Genomic DNA, 20,990 nt, shown 5'->3' with positions numbered 1-20,990 from the left:
TGGAGGACCTCTTCTTGCTCCGCTTGGATGAAGAATTTGGCTCGGCTGGGTGAAGACGACTCAAGGTAGGGAGATCTTCAGGGGCTTAGTGTTAGGTTTATTTAAGGGGGGTTTGGGTTAGATTAGGGGTATGTGGGTGGTGGGTTGTAATGTTGGGGGGGGTATTGTATGTTTTTTTTTACAGGCAAAAGAGCTGAACTTCTTGGGGCATGCCCCGCAAAGGGCCCTGTTCAGTGCTGGTAAGGTAAAAGATCTTTGAACTTTAGTAATTTAGAATAGGGTAGGGCATTTTTTTATTTTGGGGGGCTTTGTTATTTTATTAGGGGGCTTAGAGTAGGTGTAATTAGTTTAAAATTGTAATATATTTCTAATGTTTGTAAATATTTTTTTATTTTTTGTAACTTAGTTCTTTTTTATTTTTTGTACTTTAGTTAGTTTATTTCATTGTATTTATTTGTAGGAATTGTATTTAATTTATTTATTGATAGTGTAGTGTTAGGTTTAATTGTAGATAATTATAGGTATTTTATTTAATTAATTTATTGATAGTGTAGTGTTAGGTTTAATTGTAACTTAGGTTATGATTTATTTTACAGGTAAATTTGTAATTATTTTAACTATTTTAGCTATTAAATAGTTCTTAACTATTTAATAGCTATTGTACCTGGTTAAAAAAAATACAAAGTTACCTGTAAAATAAATATTAATCCTAAAATAGCTATAATATAATTATAATTTATATTGTAGCTATATTAGGGTGTATTTTACAGGTAAGTATTTATCTTTAAATAGGAATAATTTATTTAATAAGAGTTAATTAATTTCGTTAGATTAAAATTATATTTAATTTAGGGGGTGTTAGGGTTAGACTTAGCTTTAGGGGTTAATACATTTATTAGAATAGCGGTGAGCTCCAGTCGGCAGATTAGGGGTTAATAATTGAAGTTAGGTGTCGGCGATGTTAGGGAGGGCAGATTAGGGGTTAATACTATTTATTATAGGGTTAGTGAGGCGGATTAGGGGTTAATAACTTTATTATAGTAGCGGTGCGGTCCGCTCGGCAGATTAGGGGTGGAGGCGACGTTGTGGGGGGCAGATTAGGGGTTAATAAATATAATATAGGCGGTGTTAGGGGCAGCAGATTAGGGGTACATAGGGATAATGTAAGTAGCGGCGGTTTACGGAGCGGCAGATTAGGGGTTAAAAATAATATACAGGGGTCAGCGATAGTGGGGGCGGCAGATTAGGGGTTAATAAGTGTAAGGTTAGGGGTGTTTAGACTCGGGGTACATGTTAGAGTGTTAGGTGCAGACGTAGGAAGTGTTTCCCCATAGGAAACCTACTAACCCTTAAACTGCTGTTCCTAAACATTGCCAACACCAACTAAACCTATTAACCCCTAAACCGCAGTTTCCCAACATCTCCAACACTAACTAAACCTATTAACCCCTAAACTGCCATACACCCACATCGCCAACACTGACTAAAACACTAACTTATTTTGATTATTTTTTTTTAAACAGGGTTTTGGAATAGGAATAATTTTTATTATTTTGGATAATTTCGTTTGTTATTTTTTGTAATGGTACTTTTTTATTTTTTGTACACTGGAAAGATAAGAACACACAGCCCATCCCAGATTCAAGGTAAAATGTTTTATATTTTATTTGTGCACACAATCTATTGCACTTACAAGAGATCCATATAAAAATCGCCTTATAAAGTAGCTTTAAGTGCAATAGATTGTGTGCACAAATAAAATATAAAACACTTTACCTTGAATCTGGGATGCATTGTGTGTTCTTATCTTTCCAGTGTATCTAGAGCCTGAGCACTCCTTGTACTCAGTGAATGTGGAAGCAGCACCCAAGGTTTTTCCATCAAGGGAGAGCGCACCTGGAGTTAAGGAACTCTGGCATTATTTTAAATTATTTACCATACTCCCTGAGTCATAAAGAATAAGGTAATCTAGTGGGTTTGTAATCTGTATATAACATGAAATGAAGCTTTGTAATGTGTATATAATATGAAATGAATTTGATCTTTTTTATGGAATGATATCTACTTAATATATATTTATTTAATAATTATTGGTCAGATTTTTGTCAAATACGATTAAGATTCAGAACAGTATATTTCAAAGACACCTTGTGTTTGTACATAGTTTCTTTGAGACAGATATAAATGTACGTTCTTATTTAGTTAACATTTACTGAGCATAAGGTCAAGCGCAAACTAATTTTTGTTTGTTTTTATTTTTTGTAATCTTAGATTTTTTTTTTTTTGTAATGTTAGGCTTTATTAGTTTAAGCTTAGATTTTATTTTTATTTCACAGGTAAGTTTGTATTTATTTTTAGTAGGTAGTTAGAAAATAGTTATATTGTAGCTAGCTTAGGTTTTAGTTTTATTTCACAGGTAAGTTTGTATTTATTTTTAAATAGGTAGCTAGTTAATAATTGTAACTTTAATTTAGGTCTATTTTAATTATGTTAAAGTTAGGGGGAGTTAGGTTTAGGGGTTAATAGTTTAATTTAGGTTGTTGTGATGTGGGGGCCGCCGGTTTAGGGGTCAATAGGTTTAGTTAGTGTTGGCAATGTTTGGGAACGGCGGTTTAGGGGTTAATGGGTTTAGTGTTGGCGATGTTTGGGAACAGCAGTTTAGGGGTTTAGGTTTAGTTAGTGTTTCAGTTAGTGTCGGTGATGTTGGTGAACTGCGGTTTAGGGGTTAATAGGTTTAGTTAGTGTTGGCGATGTTTGGGAATGGCGGTTTAGGGGTTAATAGGTTTAGTTAGTGTTGATGATGTTTGGAAACAGTAGTTTAGGGGTTAATAGGTTTAGATAGTGTCGGAAATCTTGGGCAACTGCGGTTTAGGGGTTAATATGTTTAGTTAGTGTTGGCGATGTCGGGGAACGTGGGTTTAGGGGTTAATATCTTTATTTAGTGATTTAGTTGGTGCCGGCGATGTCAGGGAACTGCGGTTTAGATTAGAACAATGAAAAATTCCGAATATGAATAACTGATCCGAAAATTCGGAAACTGATTTATTCATTTTCGGAATTTTTCAGAATTTTAGTTATGGTGCCGATTCAGAAATTGGGAAGCATTCGAATCTCCGAATCGGCAAACATTCGTCCGAAAACGTATGAACTAATAAATCATAATACAATCTGTTACATGATAGAGCTTGTATCAGCTCTAATTCATATGAGTATTATTCAGTGCAAATTTTTGAGGTTATCAACATCATTGAAGCTTTCTTAGAACCTACAAACTTCTATATACACACAGGACATATCCTTTTATGGATTTTTTTTATCCCTTAAGAATCACATTTATTTTGTTTTATTATTGTTTTGTGATATTGTACACTTTTTATTTTTATGAATAAGATACTGTACATTTATGTGTCATACATACTTGCCATCCTCACAAACGTGATCCTGAAATGCTTCAGTTGAGTTTCTTGTCATCTCAATATCCGAGTCTGTATTCATGATATGTTGTTTTTTTGTGGGTTTTTTTGTTTTATTTTGACACCCACTAAATGCTAAAAGTTGAATAATAAAAAAAAAGATAAATAAGCTGTCACAGAATAATTACATAAACTGGTTTACGAAAACTGTAGTCTAGATTTACAAACTATGGAGAGGGAGGTGAGATTTTAGTCCAATTCAAATTAATGACTATACATCTCTGTTTCTAAATCGGATGTTCTTCAATTTTAAGAAATTCAGCCAGGTAGTTGAAAATTTTCAAATTAGAAGAAAATTTTTAGTATGTGTGTGCATATTTTTCTGCAATAAGCATCCATATGGATCAAGCCATCAATTTAAGTTTAATTTTTACTTTACTGCCCCTTTAAGTTACTTATTATTCAAAATGAAAAGCTTTATATCAACAAAACCTGTAATTTACACATGCATATTGCTGCAAAACAAAATATATATATATGTAATGTATGTAATAATATACAGTATTGGTCCCTTAAATGCTACAGTTATATGTATTTGTACTCTGTGCTCTGAGCTAATACTATAAATTAAAAGTAGATATTTTTTTACTTTTATTTAATTTGTGTGCTGGTGTCTTTCCTCTAGTTTGTACTATGGCTTATAAAAGCATTTTACAGCAACTAGATGGAAAACTTTTGTAATGTGTTCAGGTATGTATATGTGTGATCAAGACACTTCTGTTTGAATTTCAAATAGAATATGTAGATATTATGGCAGCATGAGGTGTGAAAATTTGTAAACCTGTATTGTTCCCTGTAACAATTACAACTTCTTAGGAAGTGATCTATAAATGATAACATAATGCTTACTTCTTATACATATACATGCTCGCCACTGCCCCTGATTTTGAATAGCTCTTTATAAATGTGTTTATAAGTAAATATATATTTGTACTGGTGAAATTGATTGCCCTGGTGTATCTTTTTGGCTTGGAAATGACAGCAATAATGGAAAACTCAACATTAATTGCTAGTAGTAGTTTTTCGCTGCTATTCTATTTTTTCCCAACTTTATTTATACCCTGTCACTAAACACCGCCACTATACTAAAATGTTTAACCACTATCCCGCCGCTCCCAGGACCCCGCCACAACCAAATAAAGTTATTAACCCCTATTTCTCCGCTCCCGGAGCCCACCGCAACGCTTATAAAGTTATTAACCCCTATCCCCCCGCTCCCAGACGCCTCTGCAACTAAATAAATGTATTAACCCCTAAACCCCTGGCCTCCCACATCACTACCACTTACTAAACCTATTAACCCCTAAACCGCCAGCCCCCCACATCTACATAAACTAAATTAAGCAATTAACACCTAAACCTAGCAACCCGCTAACTTTACATTAAATATTAACTCATCCCTATCTTATAATAAATTTAAACTTATCTTTAGATTTAAAATAAACTATATTATACTATTAATTAACCTACCCTAACTATTATACTAAAATTACATTAAACTATATTAAACTATTAATTAACCTACCCTAACTATTATACTACAATTACATTAAACTATATTAAACTATTAATTAACCTACCCTAACTATTATACTAAAATTACATTAAACTATATTAAACTATTAATTTACCTACCCTAACTATTATACTAAAATTACATTAAACTAACAATGAAATTAACTATATTACATATTTAAAAACCTAACCCTACTCAAGTTATTTAAATCTACAATTAAAAATTACTAAGTTACAAAAAAATAACAACTAAGTTACACAAAATAAAAAACACTAAGTTACACAAAATAAAAAAATAAATGATCAAATATTTAAACTAATTACACCTAATCTAATAGCCCTATCAAAATAACCCCCGCCCCCAAAATAAAAAATACCCTAGCCTACAATAAACTACCAATGGCCCTTAAAAGGGCCTTTTGCGGGGCATTGCCCCAAAGAAATCAGCTCTTTTACCTGTAAAATAAAATACAAACACCCCCCAACAGTACAACCCACCACCCACATAACCAAACCCCCCAATTAAAAACCAATCTAAAAAACCTAAGCTCCCCATTGCCCTGAAAAGGGCATTTAGATGGGAATTGCCCTTAAAAGTGCATTTAGTTTTTTTCAGCCCAAAGTCCCTAACCTAAAATTAAAACCCACCCAATAAACCCTTAAAAAAACCTAACACTAACCTCTTACAGTTTTCAAAGACCGGACATCCATCCTCATCCAAGCGGCAGAAGTCCTCAGCGAAGCCGGCAGAAGTCTTCATCCAAGCGGCCAGAAGTCTTCATCCAGACGGCATCTTCTATCAGCCAATCGGAAATAAAGGGGAAAAAATCCTTTTGGCTGTTCAGCCAATAGGATTGAGCTTTCATCCTATTGGCTGATCCAATCAGCCAATAGGATTGAGCTTGCATCCTATTGGCTATTCCAATCAGCCAATAGAATGCAAGCTCAATCCTATTGGCTGATTGCAACAGCCAATAGGATTTTTTCACCTTTAATTCCGATTGGCTGATAGAATTCTATCAGCCAATCGGAATGTAAGAGACGACATCTTGGATGACGTAATTTAAAGGAAACTTCATTCTGCAAGAGACGTCTGAAGAAGAGGATGCTCCGCACCGGATGTCTTGAAGATGGAGCCGCTCTGCGCCAGATGGATGAAGATAGAAGATGCCGTCTAGATGAAGACTTCTGCCCGCTTGGATGAAGACTTCTGCTGGCTTCACTGAGGACTTCTGCTGCTTTGATGAGGATGGATGTTAGGTCTTCGAAAACTGTAAGTGGATCTTCGGGGGTTAATTTAAGGTTTTTTAAAGGGTTTATTGGGTGGGCTTTAATTTTAGGTTAGGGACTTTGGGCTGAAAAAGAGCTAAATGCCCTTTTAAGGGCAATGCCCATCCAAATGCCCATTTTAGGGCAATGGGGAGCTTAGTTTTTTTTAGATAGGTTTTTATTTGGGGGGTTTGGTTGTGTGGGTGGTGGGTTTTACTGTTGGGGGGTTGTTTGTATTTTTTTTTTACAGGTAAAAGAACTGATTTCTTTGGGGCAATGCCCTGCAAAAGGCCCTTTTAAGGGCCATTGGTAGTTTATTGTAGGCTAGGGTTTTTTATTTATTTTGGGGGGGCTTTTTATTTTGATAGGGCTATTAGATTAGGTGTAATTAGTTTAAATATTTGATCATTTATTTTTTTATTTTGTGCAACTTAGTGTTTTTTATTTTGTGTAACTTAGTTGTTATTTTTTTGTAACTTAGTAATTATTTATATTAGATTTAAATAACTTGAGTAGGGTTAGGTTTTTAAATATGTAATATAGTTAATTTAATTATTAGTTTAATGTAATTTTAGTATAATATTTAGGGTACGTTAATTAATAGTTTAATATAGTTTATTTTAATTCTAAAGGTAAGTTTAAATTTATTATAAGGATAGGGATGAGTTAATATTTAATGTAAAGTTAGCGGGTTGTTAGGTTTAGGGGTTAATAGCTTAATTTAGTTTATGGCAATGTGGGGGGCTGGCGCTTTAGGGGATAATAGGTTTAGTAAGTGGTAGTGATGTGGGAGGCCAGGGGTTTAGGGGTTAATACATTTATTTAGTTGCGGAGGGGTCCGGGAGCGGAGGGATAGGGGTTAATACATTTATTTAGTTGCGGCGGTGTCGGGGAGCATCGGGATTGGGGTTAATACATTTATTTAGTTGCGGTGGGGTCCAGGAGCGGCGGGATAGGGGTTAATAACATTATGTAGGTGGCGGCGATGTCGGGGGTGGCAGATTAGGGGTGTTTAGACTCTGGGCTTATTTTAGGGTGTTAGGTGTAAACATAATTTGTTTTCTACCATAGAAATCAATGGGATATCTGGCCGCATCGAACATAAGCTTTTGCTGCTTTCAGACTCCCATTGATTCCTATGGCATCTGCGGCCTCCAGGGTGGCGGATTGAAAATTAGGAATATACAGACTAAGCGCTAGTAGATGAGGGGCCTTATGCTCACTCACAGGTTAGTCTCCTAGCAGGCTAACAGAAAAAGAAACACAATAGAATGGTGAGAGTGAGCGCTTTAAGCTTAAAAAGGCAGGAATCATAAAATGCTGCAGTTGGTTAAAAAGATGAAACTATTTAATATATAGTTAATACATAATTAAAATCACATGTTAACCACAATAATACATCAAGAACTAAGAGCATGGATCCATGGCTCTAGCTAAAAAACATACATACAATATATAAAACCAATGAAATTAATGCAGATGTGAGCTAGATATGATGCAATAGCTTAGCGTGGGATATATTGGTGATGGCTTTATCTTAAGGGAAATTAATAATATGAACAAGTGATAAATCAAAGCACAATCTGTGAAAAATTACAAATTCTAATGAAATAATGCACAAACCATAAGAAAATCTAGTATGTGAATGAGGCTGTGATCAAAAAATTCTGTGAAGTCCAAAATAAAAGCAAGTGCAAAAACAATAGCAAGTGCAAAAACAATAAGTTTCTCTGTGACAAAGTCTAATGTATCCTCCTAGTGTAGTGAGGTGATTATCCAGATGAGTGTCCAAATGATAAATATCCTTGGTAACAAACAAAAATGGTAAGAAGTTGGCAATAGGACGGTGAAAAATGAAAAATGAAAAATGAGTCATAATCCAAAAACAAAAATAAAAATGCAAAAACATAAAAATATAAATGCAAAAATAAAAAATAAAAAAAGGGAATAAGAATAAAAACCTGTGAAAAAAAGAAAGAACACAATAGTGCAAAACTGTTTGTACAGAGTGAATAACAATTGAAAATAAGCTCACCAGTATGTCAACGCATTTCGGCCTGGATTAGGCCTTTCTCACACAAGACAGAATTTTTTGATCACAGCCTCATTCACATACTAGGTCTTCTTATGGTTTGTGCATTATTTCATTAGAATTTGTAATTTTTCACAGATTGTGCTTTGATTTATCACTTGTTCATATTATTCATTTCCCTTAAGATCAAGCCATCACCAATATATCCCACGCTAAGCTATTGCATCATATCTAGCCCACATCTGCATTCATTTCATTGGTTTTATATATTGTATGTATGTTTTTTATCTAGAGCCATGGATCCATGCTCTTAGTTCTTGATGTATTATTGTTGTTAACATGCGATTTTAATTATGTATTAACTATATATTAAATAGTTTCATCTTTTTAACCAACCGCAGCATTTTATGATTCCTGCCTTTTAAGCTTAAAGTGGTCACTCTCACCATTCTATTGTGGCGGATTGAAAACCAGGTATGCTGGGCCGGAATAGTGTCGAGCGTACCTGTTAGAAATTTATTAACTTGCAAAAGGTGTCAGATAGAGCCGAATTTGTATTCGGAACATCTGTAATGACATAATCATCGATCTGCGTCAGATTCAGACCGGCGGATCATATGTTACGTCACAAATTTCAAACTTTGCTGGTCTGTAGTCTTTGATAAATGGGTCGAATCAGGCTCGCCACAATTACGCTGCTGAATTCCAGCGTATTTGCTGTTGACGGCTTGATAAATATCCCTCAAAGAGTGCAGTAACAGCATATTGGATTTTTAACACCTTTGAAAGTTTTCTACATAACTGAGAGAAACGAAACTTTGAGAGGACACACACAACACTGTGTACAGGTGGTAGAGTGCTCTTAAATACACGTAAAGTGCAAGCGTTACTTGTAAAAAAAAAGAATCCCTTTTCTTTTCAGACTGCATTGTTTCTATAGAATAATTTGAACAGATTTTCACAATTTCTTTTTTTTTTTATCCCCCAATTTTACCAGCCATAATATCTTGAAAATCGATTTTGACCTATTTGTATTGGAATATTTTGACATTCTGCACATCATTTTACAGTGTTAAAATATTTTTGAATGCAAAATGCCACGTAGTAATAAACATCATCATTAATGAGTTTGTACATCACTTAAACCATTAGATCATTGGTATTAAAAATGTGTTGATGAAAAATTTTCTCAAAATTATATGAAACTCTTAATTGCACAAATGCCATTAATATAATAGGTCCCCATGTTTTGCTTTCAAATTGACAGCATATATTTTGTTTTCTGCGGAAATTTGTGTAAACTCCAAATAAAATTCCCCTAGAGAAGCCTGTTCATATAGGCCCAGGTTACGAGTGGAGCGCTTTCATTTGCCCGTGAGCGATATCGGGTTTCCACGTTCATTTGCGCACAAGTTAAATTGTGCTCGTATGACAAGTTGAAAGTAAATGCCAACGTATGAGCGCAATTGTGATTTACGATAGAATGATTACCTCGACCTCAGAGTTCTGGTCAACTGTTTCGCAAAGCAAAAATGTTTCACAAAAAATACATTGCAAAATACACTTACACTCATAATAACACAATCTAATTAAAATGATTAAAAAAATATTGCACACAAGTTATAAAGGTGAGATCTCAGGTGTTAAAAAAAAAGGGCAAGCAAAGGGCTTTAACATAGAGATACATACAGTACATACACATGTCTAAATATTTATATGTATACAGTATATATATATATACGTATGCGTCCTGATATGACTCAGGCTTACATGAGTTCTACATGGCTAAGACAGGGCAAGAAAATTGGATGTTTTAAATGTTTGGGCTGCACGACATGCAGTGCACTAATACAGTGTAGTGAATTCACACATCCATGGACCAACAAGAGGTTCAAAATTAAGTACTGTGTGACCTGTACAACGGTTTTCATCGTATATCTGTTACATTGTATCTGTGGCAGGTTTTACGTTGGAAAAACCACAGATGATTTGCGTACACGAATGGCGAATCACAGGGTGGCCATCAGAACAGCAATAAAAAATGGAGACTCTGAACAGCCAGTGGCCAGGCATTTTGCCAAACATGGACATACGGTCAAGGACCTGAGATATGTGATCATTGACCATGTCCCCCCCCTTGTCCAGGGGTGGTGACAGAGGCAAATTACTGCTACAAAAGGAGTCTAGATAGATCCACACACTGGACACATTAACCCCCAAGGGACTGAATACTAATTTCGATTTACATTGTTTCCTGTAAGGAGACAATGAAATCAAATAACAATATGTGAATTAACATCTGGGTACAGGAGGGAGTTTATTAATGCTAGATCCTGATATGACCAAACATTTAGAAACATGACCACTCCAATATAGTTAAAATTTCTGTATTTATAATCCAGGTTTGTGACAAAGAGGGAGCCAGCTCTATTTTTCAAGCTGAATTACATTTGTTTTCAATTATGAAAGTTTTATATATGTCCAATAGTCTCTCTAGGCAGATTTACTATCTGCAAGCATATTGCTGTCAATACTTAGCCCCCCACCCCTCCTCAGATACCGGGCTAAAATGCCAGTGTATGACGATAATGTTTCTGATGTATATATCAGCCATTTGATACCTTATTATTCAGAATACTGATGAGGATGTGTTAGAAATATAAATGGGGTATCTTTGTATTATGTAGATGTTATTCTTACAGCGCTGTTCCTTTGTATCTGTTTAAGCATTACCGTTGCCAAGTTACGGTAATTTTTACTTTGCTTTTTTTCAGTTGGCCTGCTGGGGTTCCGTAGTGCTGCCTCGCGCATGCACAGTTGCGCGGAGTAAACGCTGCCGGAAGCCCGTCGCAGGCAGAGCTGGATGGTTTGCACCTGGGGTAAGAGAGATTTTATTTATGTATATAAAGGGCTTGCACTATGTTATATGTTATGTTTGACAAAGGGGGAAACCCCGAAACGTTACAGATTGAATAAAGTCCACAGTGGTGGTGAAAATAAGACCTATGAGTGTGGTCTCTGTTTTTGTTTATATATATACATATATATATGTATTTATGTATTCATATGTGTATTTATGTATTTACAGACATATATATATATATATATATATATATATATATATATATATATATATATATATATATATATATATTCAGATCAGGTAATAAGCACTCACTGGATTTAAGCACAGCACACTTTATTAGGCAGTGACGTTTCGGGGCATTCACCCCTTCTTCAGACCTGATCTGATTGAATATTACTTTAAGCACTCTAGTCTGTGTTTATGGTTGGCTAGTGAGAGTGCACTATTTGGATTTATTATATATATATATATACACACATAAATACATGTATACACATATATAGACATATATATAAATGTATTGGAGCCCTTTGCTGTGTCAAGTAGAAGAAAACATGTAAAAGCATATTCATCTATATTAAAGACAGTGGAATGTGAAATATTTATATTTTTAAGTCAGGTTAGCGCACTTAAAAAAATGCGTGGATAGGTCATCCTCCAATCACGGCTCCCCCCCGGGGGAATCAGTGTCTGATTCAACGCCGTGATGGAAGGAAGCCAGATTCCTCATTTTAGACCCAGGAAGAGGCTTTGCGATGGGTGGAGGAAACTGGATCGGCTGTCAAGATTAAAAGGTATTATTCTTATCTTATAATCTCAGCTGACAGCCTCTATATCCAGCATAAGAGCATAATTGGGAATTTCCCCACTTTCTCTATTTATTACATTAAGGTAAACAGTGAGATCAAGTGGGTTGTGATCTGACAACAACCCTGTAATCAGTTTTTTTTTAAATGCAATGGCAAACAGGCAGTCTTTAATGATTAAACCATGGGTCTTTTTGGTGGGGAAAACATTGTGAAAAAATAAAGGTGAGTCTCTGATTGCTCTTATTAATGTTGCACATACTGCACAATTTTGTTTTAAAAAAATTAACATTTACTGTCCCTTTAAGCAACAGCATGCCCAGAATATTAGAACTCATAGCAGATGGATGCCCCCCATTCCCTTTAAGCAGAAACATGTACATAACATGAGATCTCAAATATAATACAAGGAGCCAATAGTGGCACTAAGTCAATAAGTAAACCACCCAAATTACATATAACAAATTTTTCATATGACCAGGAAGCCGTTGTGAAGAGAAAGGTTAAAAAAAAAATTGCATGAAAGAATACTGTGTACACAGATTAAAATATTTTGTATAAAAAGGTAAAGTTTATTATAAAGTTAAGAGGTAGCATAATTGCTCGTTATGGTCTGATTGTTCTAAAAAATTCCCCACTCTTAGATGCTACAAAGACAACAAAAAAATATTTTATGTGCCCTTTGCAAATCAAGTGAGCTTGTAAAATCTATTTAACATTAAAAAATAAGTGTGAACAGAGAACACCTGTTAACACCATTAAAATTGTGTTTTTTATCTCCAAGTATGAGAGACTCAACCATTATTAATCTATCATCCGACAAGCGGACGAGGTTCGCTGTCATGAACCTTGTCTACCCAGCCCTACTGCGAGTGGGCAGCAATACGCTGCCAGCATTTAGTGCTGCATGTGTAATGCTGCCCACTGATCATGCGCAAAAGGGGGCTGTCAATCATCCCAACCGGACCTGATCAGGATGATTAAAAATACCTAGGCCTAGATTTGGAGTTCGGCGGTAAAAGGGCTGTTAACGCTCCGCGGGCTTTTTTCTGGCCGCACCATAAATTTAACTCTGGTATCGAGAGTTTAATCAAATGCTGGGTTAGGCTCCAAAAAAGGAGCGTAGAGCATTTTTACCGCAAATGCAACTCTCGATACCAGAGTTGCTTACGGACGCGGCCGGCCTCAAAAACGTGCTCGTGCACGATTCTCCCATAGGAAACAATGGGGCTGTTTGAGCTGAAAAAAAACCTAACACCTGCAAAAAAGCAGCATTCAGCTCCTAACGCAGCACCATTGTTTCCTATGGGGAAACACTTCCTACGTCTGCACCTAACACCCTAACATGTACCCCGAGTCTAAACACCCCTAACCTTACACTTATTAACCCCTAATCTGCCGCCCCCGCTATCGCTGACCCCTGCATATTTTTTTTAACCCCTAATCTGCCGCTCCGTAAACCGCCGCAACCTACGTTATCCCTATGTACCCCTAATCTGCTGCCCTAACATCGCCGACCCCTATATTATATTTATTAACCCCTAATCTGCCCCCCTCAACGTCGCCGACACCTGCCTACACTTATTAACCCCTAATCTGCCGAGCGGACCTGAGCGCTACTATAATAAAGTTATTAACCCCTAATCCGCCTCACTAACCCTATCATAAATAGTATTAACCCCTAATCTGCCCTCCCTAACATCGCCGACACCTTCCTTCAATTATTAACCCCTAATCTTCCGATCGGAGCTCACCGCTATTCTAATAAATGGATTAACCCCTAAAGCTAAGTCTAACCCTAACACTAACACCCCCCTAAGTTAAATATAATTTTTATCTAACGAAATAAATTAACTCTTATTAAATAAATGATTCCTATTTAAAGCTAAATACTTACCTGTAAAATAAACCCTAATATAGCTACAATATAAATTATAATTATATTATAGCTATTTTAGGATTAATATTTATTTTACAGGCAACTTTGTAATTATTTTAACCAGGTACAATAGCTATTAAATAGTTAAGAACTATTTAATAGTTACCTAGTTAAAATAATAACAAATTTACCTGTAAAATAAATCCTAACCTAAGATATAATTAAACCTAACACTACCCTATCAATAAAATAATTAAATAAACTACCTACAATTACCTACAATTAACCTAACACTACACTATCAATAAATTAATTAAACACAATTCCTAAAAATAAATACAATTAAATAAACTAGCTAAAGTACAAAAAATAAAAAAGAACTAAGTTACAGAAAATAAAAAAATATTTACAAACATAAGAAAAATATTACAACAATTTTAAACTAATTACACCTACTCTAAGCCCCCTAATAAAATAACAAAGCCCCCCAAAATAAAAAATTCCCTACCCTATTCTAAATTAAAAAAGTTACAAGCTCTTTTACCTTACCAGCCCTGAACAGGGCCCTTTGCGGGGCATGCCCCAAGAAGTTCAGCTCTTTTGCCTGTAAAAAAAAACATACAATACCCCCCCCACAACATTACAACCCACCACCCACATACCCCTAATCTAACCCAAACCCCCCTTAAATAAACCTAACACTAATCCCCTGAAGATCTTCCTACCTTGTCTTCACCATCCAGGTATCACCGATCCGTCCTGGCTCCAAGATCTTCATCCAACCCAAGCGGGGGTTGGCGATCCATAATCCGGTGCTGAAGAGGTCCAGAAGAGGCTCCAAAGTCTTCCTCCTATCCGGCAAGAAGAGGACATCCGGACCGGCAAACATCTTCTCCAAGCGGCATCTTCGATCTTCTTCCAATCCGGAGCGAAGCGGCAGGATCCTGAAGACCTCCAGCGCGGAACATCCATCCGGACCGACGACTGAACGACGAATGACTGTTCCTTTAAGGGACGTCATCCAAGATGGCGTCCCTCGAATTCCGATTGGCTGATAGGATTCTATCAGCCAATCGGAATTAAGGTAGGAATTTTCTGATTGGCTGATGGAATCAGCCAATCAGAATCAAGTTCAATCCGATTGGCTGATCCAATCAGCCAATCAGATTGAGCTCGCATTCTATTGGCTGTTCCGATCAGCCAATAGAATGCGAGCTCAATCTGATTGGCTGATTGGATCGGCCAATCGGATTGAACTAGATTCTGATTGGCTGATTCCATCAGCCAATCAGAAAATTCCTACCTTAATTCCGATTGGCTGATAGAATCCTATCAGCCAATCGGAATTCGAGGGACGCCATCTTGGATGACGTCCCTTAAAGGAACAGTCATTCGTCATTCAGTCGTCGGTCCGGATGGATGTTCCGCGCTGGAGGTCTTCAGGATCCTGCCGCTTCGCTCCGGATGGAAGAAGATCGGAGATGCCGCTTGGAGAAGATGTTTGCCGGTCCGGATGTCCTCTTCTTGCCGGATAGGAGGAAGACTTTGGAGCCTCTTCTGGACCTCTTCAGCACCGGATTATGGATCGCCAACCCCCGCTTGGGTTGGATGAAGATCTTGGAGCCAGGACGGATCGGTGATACCTGGATGGTGAAGACAAGGTAGGAAGATCTTCAGGGGATTAGTGTTAGGTTTATTTAAGGGGGGTTTGGGTTAGATTAGGGGTATGTGGGTGGTGGGTTGTAATGTTGGGGGGGGGGGTATTGTATGTTTTTTTTTACAGGCAAAAGAGCTGAACTTCTTGGGGCATGCCCCGCAAAGGGCCCTGTTCAGGGCTGGTAAGGTAAAAGAGCTTGTAACTTTTTTAATTTAGAATAGGGTAGGGAATTTTTTATTTTGGGGGGCTTTGTTATTTTATTAGGGGGCTTAGAGTAGGTGTAATTAGTTTAATATTGTTGTAATATTTTTCTTATGTTTGTAAATATTTTTTTATTTTCTGTAACTTAGTTCTTTTTTATTTTTTGTACTTTAGCTAGTTTATTTAATTGTATTTATTTGTAGGAATTGTGTTTAATTAATTTATTGATAGTGTAGTGTTAGGTTAATTGTAGGTAATTGTAGGTAGTTTATTTAATTATTTTATTGATAGGGTAGTGTTAGGTTTAATTATATCTTAGGTTAGGATTTATTTTACAGGTAAATTTGTTATTATTTTAACTAGGTAACTATTAAATAGTTCTTAACTATTTAATAGCTATTGTACCTGGTTAAAATAATTACAAAGTTGCCTGTAAAATAAATATTAATCCTAAAATAGCTATAATATAATTATAATTTATATTGTAGATATATTAGGGTTTATTTTACAGGTAAGTATTTAGCTTTAAATAGGAATCATTTATTTAATAAGAGTTAATTTATTTCGTTAGATGTAAATTATATTTAACTTAGGGGGGTGTTAGTGTTAGGGTTAGACTTAGCTTTAGGGGTTAATCCATTTATTAGAATAGCGGTGAGCTCCGATCGGAAGATTAGGGGTTAATAATTGAAGGTAGGTGTCGGCGATGTTAGGGAGGGCAGATTAGGGGTTAATACTATTTATGATAGGGTTAGTGAGGCGGATTAGGGGTTAATAACTTTATTATAGTAGCGCTCAGGTCCGCTCGGCAGATTAGGAGTTAATAAGTGTAGGCAGGTGTCGGCGACGTTGTGGGGGGCAGATTAGGGGTTAATAAATATAATATAGGGGTCGGCGGTGTTAGGGGTAGCAGATTAGGGGTACATAGGGATAACGTAGGTGGCGGCGCTTTGCGGTCGGAAGATTAGGGGTTAATTATTTTAAGTAGCTGGCGGCGATGTTGTGGGGGGCAGGTTAGGGGTTAATAAATATAATACAGGGGTCGGCGGGGTTAGGGGCAGCAGATTAGGGGTACATAAATATAACGTAGGTGGCGGTCGGCAGATTAGGGGTTAAAAATTTTAATCGAGTGTCGGCGATGTGGGGGGGCCTCGGTTTAGGGGTACATAGGTAGTTTATGGGTGTTAGTGTACTTTAGGGTACAGTAGTTAAGAGCTTTATGAACCGGCGTTAGCCAGAAAGCTCTTAACTACTGCTATTTTCCTGCGGCTGGAGTTTTGTCGTTAGAGCTCTAACGCTCACTTCAGAAACGACTCTAAATACCAGCGTTAGAAAGATCCCATTGAAAAGATAGGCTACGCAAATGGCGTAGGGGGATCTGCGGTATGGAAAAGTCTTGGCTGAAAAGTGAGCGTTAGACCCTTTAATCACTGATTCCAAATACCAGCGGGCGGCCAAAACCAGCGTTAGGAGCCTCTAACGCTGGTTTTGACGGCTACCGCCGAACTCCAAATCTAGGCCCTAGCATTTTAGGCTTTCTGATGCTAACCTGAAATGCTGGTGCTCCGAAGATGCTATCGCAGCTTGATAAATGAAGCCCTAAACCTTAACTAATTTAGATAGGAAATTATGGGACCTACATGCTTGTTTAAATAACATTTTTGTCTTATGTGTTACACATCACCAGCATAAAGCAACATATCCCATGCAGTTTGTAAGAGCTAGAAAATTAAATTTGCTGTTGGTTATACAAAGTGCAAAACACGTTGGAAAAAGGTCTTATAATGTAGATATTCAAAATGTAATACCATTGTTTTTCCTGCATACAAAACAACCCAATGATACAAAACATTAACAAGGTCTAAATTAAATAAAAATGAATTTCAATAAGTGACTAAAATAAGTAAAAAGTGTGAAGTAATTATCTTCCAATTACACCAATTTGAAACAATATGCTAAAAATCCATAACCAAGTATCAGCAGCATATACACTGAATACCAGCTAGATCTGAGATTACATTGAGTCTATTGAATTTCAGTAAAAGCTGTTTTACTTACCTCGTCTCAGATGAGATGTTCTTAGAGGAGAGAACCTTTCACTAGTAATCTGTGTTTTAAAAAAACAGCAATTCAAGTATGAGTCATCATTTGATTGCAAAGTGCAAACAAATCATAAATGTAATTCATTATGTTATTTGATAATGCTTCATTAATTCACAAATGTGTTACTCATACTATGTTGCAATGCAACATGCCGATGGTGTCACTTCTTTTACAATAACTTGCGTAATACTACTATGCTTTGCAGCATGATCACTGTTGTTAAAGGGACAGTAAAGTCAAAATTTAACTTTCATGTTTTACCTCACAATCTCCTCAGCTCAGCAGAGTAAAGGCTGTGACACACTGCAAGTGGAGCGACGCGCAGCGTGTACATGCAGCTGTGTGCGCTCAGTGTGTCCTGCCTTTTCATCTCTGAGCACTCTGCTGCGTCAGGACGCGTAGCTGAGCGCTCAGAGATGAAATATTTGAACTTCAGAAGTGATGCGACGCGGAGCAAAGCAGCTGTTTCGCCTCACGCCGCATCGCTTGCAGTGTGTCACAGCCTTAAGTTCTGTGTAAAACGTTATACTTCAGCTGCTGCCCAGCTGCAGGTTAAAAAAAAAAAATTAAATAATGAACAGCATCAACAGTGCTGAGGTCATGAACTCAGCACCAAGTTTACCCATACCTTTTGTAATTCCTACAGTTAACAGTTTTTTGTTCCCTATTTTTTAATAGTTTACCTGTGGGCAAACCACATTTCTCTTATCTAACTGTGCACGTGTCTCTCTAGTCTTAATTGACATAGGGTAATTAAATATTTAAACACTCTTTTTTGGTATTTAACAATAGTACTTATGGCGACCTTTGATCTGGGGGCTGAGATGTTAAAATAGTCTGAAGACATACAAAAGTTAACAAAGGATTTAAAAAATAAAAGTACCAAGGAATGTGAATCTAATGTGAAGTGGTTTAAGTCCTTAAAAGAACTTAAAAAATCAGAAAGAAACAAATCAAAAGACAATGGAACATCGGTATGTTTAATTTTTATGTAGAAAATTCCAAGGGGCTTACGCCTCAAAATGTTTCCTACATTTCAAGATTTTAAATTAGAGCGTAAACTCCTATGGGAGGACGCTCTCACCGATTGTTCATTCAAACTGATTGGCTATCTTATTGATCATGAAAAAGAGAAACTGCAAGAAATTAATGATCAAATTTATAAGATAAGTGAGGACTTAAAACCACATGAGAATATAGAGGAGTTTCAGAAATCCTATACCAAAATCAAAGGGGAAGTTGAACGCTTTGCTAAGTATATAGCGGATAAGAAAGAAAGGAAGATTGATAGAGACGTGAATGACTATACCAATAACAGAGTGTACCTGTGGAATAAAAAACAGGGAGGTAGTGATTCTGAGATATCAGACAGAGAGGGTGAGACGGACCCTGACATCTCAGATGAAGATGTTAGACCTAAACCAATCTTACGTAACAGAATAACACCCCATAACACCAATGACTCTGTCCCTTTATTCATAGAACCCGTAGAGGCAAGGGTAAAAGGGCCAAGGACACGCCAACAGGTTCAGTTCCATCCCAAAACGTCCAACAAGTAAAGCAAATCCAACAAACAGAACTAAACGTTATTAACTTAACTGATAAAGTGTTAACTGACTCACATATCTCAATCCTCAAAAGAGGTTTAACATTTGTACCTACACCACAGATAGATAAGTTTGACACTATAAAAGATGTTCACCTATTTACAAGGAAAGTCCTATTGAAAAAGTACTTTGCTAATAACACCAGTAGTGAATCACTAGATAAGGCTGACATGATGGCTATAAATGACTTACTCAGTCTGTTGGGGGACACTGATGATGATATCAACAACACCACCACAACCAATACTAATTGGAGAGATATATTGAAAACCAAATCTAGGTTTATACCACCCAATAGTATATCACACAACACTGCCACTTTTTTAGACCTGGTATGTAAATACATCCTCAATCTATCAGAGGAGATAGATCGACAATTTTATAACCTCTCTGTTGAGGAAAAACAGTCTCTTACTGAACTAAGTCAGTGGCCTGATGTACAAATTAAAGTGAGTGATAAGGGGGGTAATGTGGTTCTATGGCCTTCCTCCATGTATTTGGAGGAAGCAAAAAGACAACTCCATAACAAAAAGAACTACATAAACCTTTTTAACAATCCAACTGAAAACTTTATGAAACAATACAATAAATTGATATCTTCTGCTCTATCCCACGGCATCATTGACAATACTGAATACAAATACTTGGAGGTTAAACAACCCAAGGTTGCCACCCTATAACTATTGCCCAAGATCCATAAGAATTTGACTTGTCCCCCGGGACGACCGATTGTGTCAGGCATAGGGTCACTGACAGAGAAAGCCAGTAAATATATTGATGCCAGACTACGTCACATAGTCGAATCATTACCCTCATATACAAGAGACACAATGCATGTACTAAATAAAATCAATGACATCTCTATAACTACCAATTCTATCCTTGTCACGTGTGACTTAGAATCTCTCTATACTAGTATTGACACTGTATGGGGATGCAGGGCTGTATCACACTATCTATCTAAAGATATTGGTTTATCAAATGAAAACAAGGAATTTTTGATTGAGTTATTAGAGTTCGTCCTTAGACACAACTACTTTGTCTTTGACGATAGATTTTATTTACAGACTTGTGGAACGGCCATGGGGACTTCGTGTGCCCCCACATATGCTAATATGTACCTGTGCTGGTGGGAGGAAACCATAGTGTTTCATGAATCTATGTCTAGATTCACATCCTGTATTTCCCACTGGTCCAGGTACATAGACGACATCTTCTTTGTATGGGAGGGATCTAGTGAACTACTGCTAGAATTTGTGTCAGTTTTGAATCAAAACCCTCTAGGACTATATCTCACAATGAACAGTGATAATTTGAAAGTGGAATTTCTGGACTTTACTATTAGTAACATTGATGGTCACCTTGTGACTAAAACTTACAGAAAACCGACATCAACTAATAACATCTTAAGGGCAGATAGTTTCCACCACCCAAACACGATCCGAAGCCTACCATTTGGAGAATACCTGAGAATTTGTCGTAATTGCTCTAATATAGACTCCTTTAAGGTAGCTGCAAATGATCTTAAGATGAGATTACTGCAGAGAGGGTATTCAAAAAAGGCACTAGCAAAGGCCTATAA

The 20,990-nt window shown here is 36.6% G+C and overlaps 1 protein-coding gene across 1 annotated transcript in view; it reads right to left on the bottom strand.

The window, feature by feature from the left end:
- The window catches only part of LOC128660336 (ATP-binding cassette sub-family B member 5), a 414,907-nt gene that overhangs the window by 274,089 nt on the left and 119,828 nt on the right, over positions 1–20,990 (bottom strand). The window contains exon 4 of the mRNA XM_053714135.1: positions 3,418–3,548. Coding sequence (XP_053570110.1) covers positions 3,418–3,548 — 131 coding nt within the window. The remainder of the gene's footprint in view (positions 1–3,417; positions 3,549–20,990) is intronic.

This window comes from Bombina bombina, chromosome 5, assembly GCF_027579735.1.
Source record: "Bombina bombina isolate aBomBom1 chromosome 5, aBomBom1.pri, whole genome shotgun sequence".
Lineage (NCBI taxonomy): Eukaryota > Metazoa > Chordata > Amphibia > Anura > Bombinatoridae > Bombina > Bombina bombina.
This window is presented reverse-complemented; position numbering and strand designations above follow the sequence as displayed.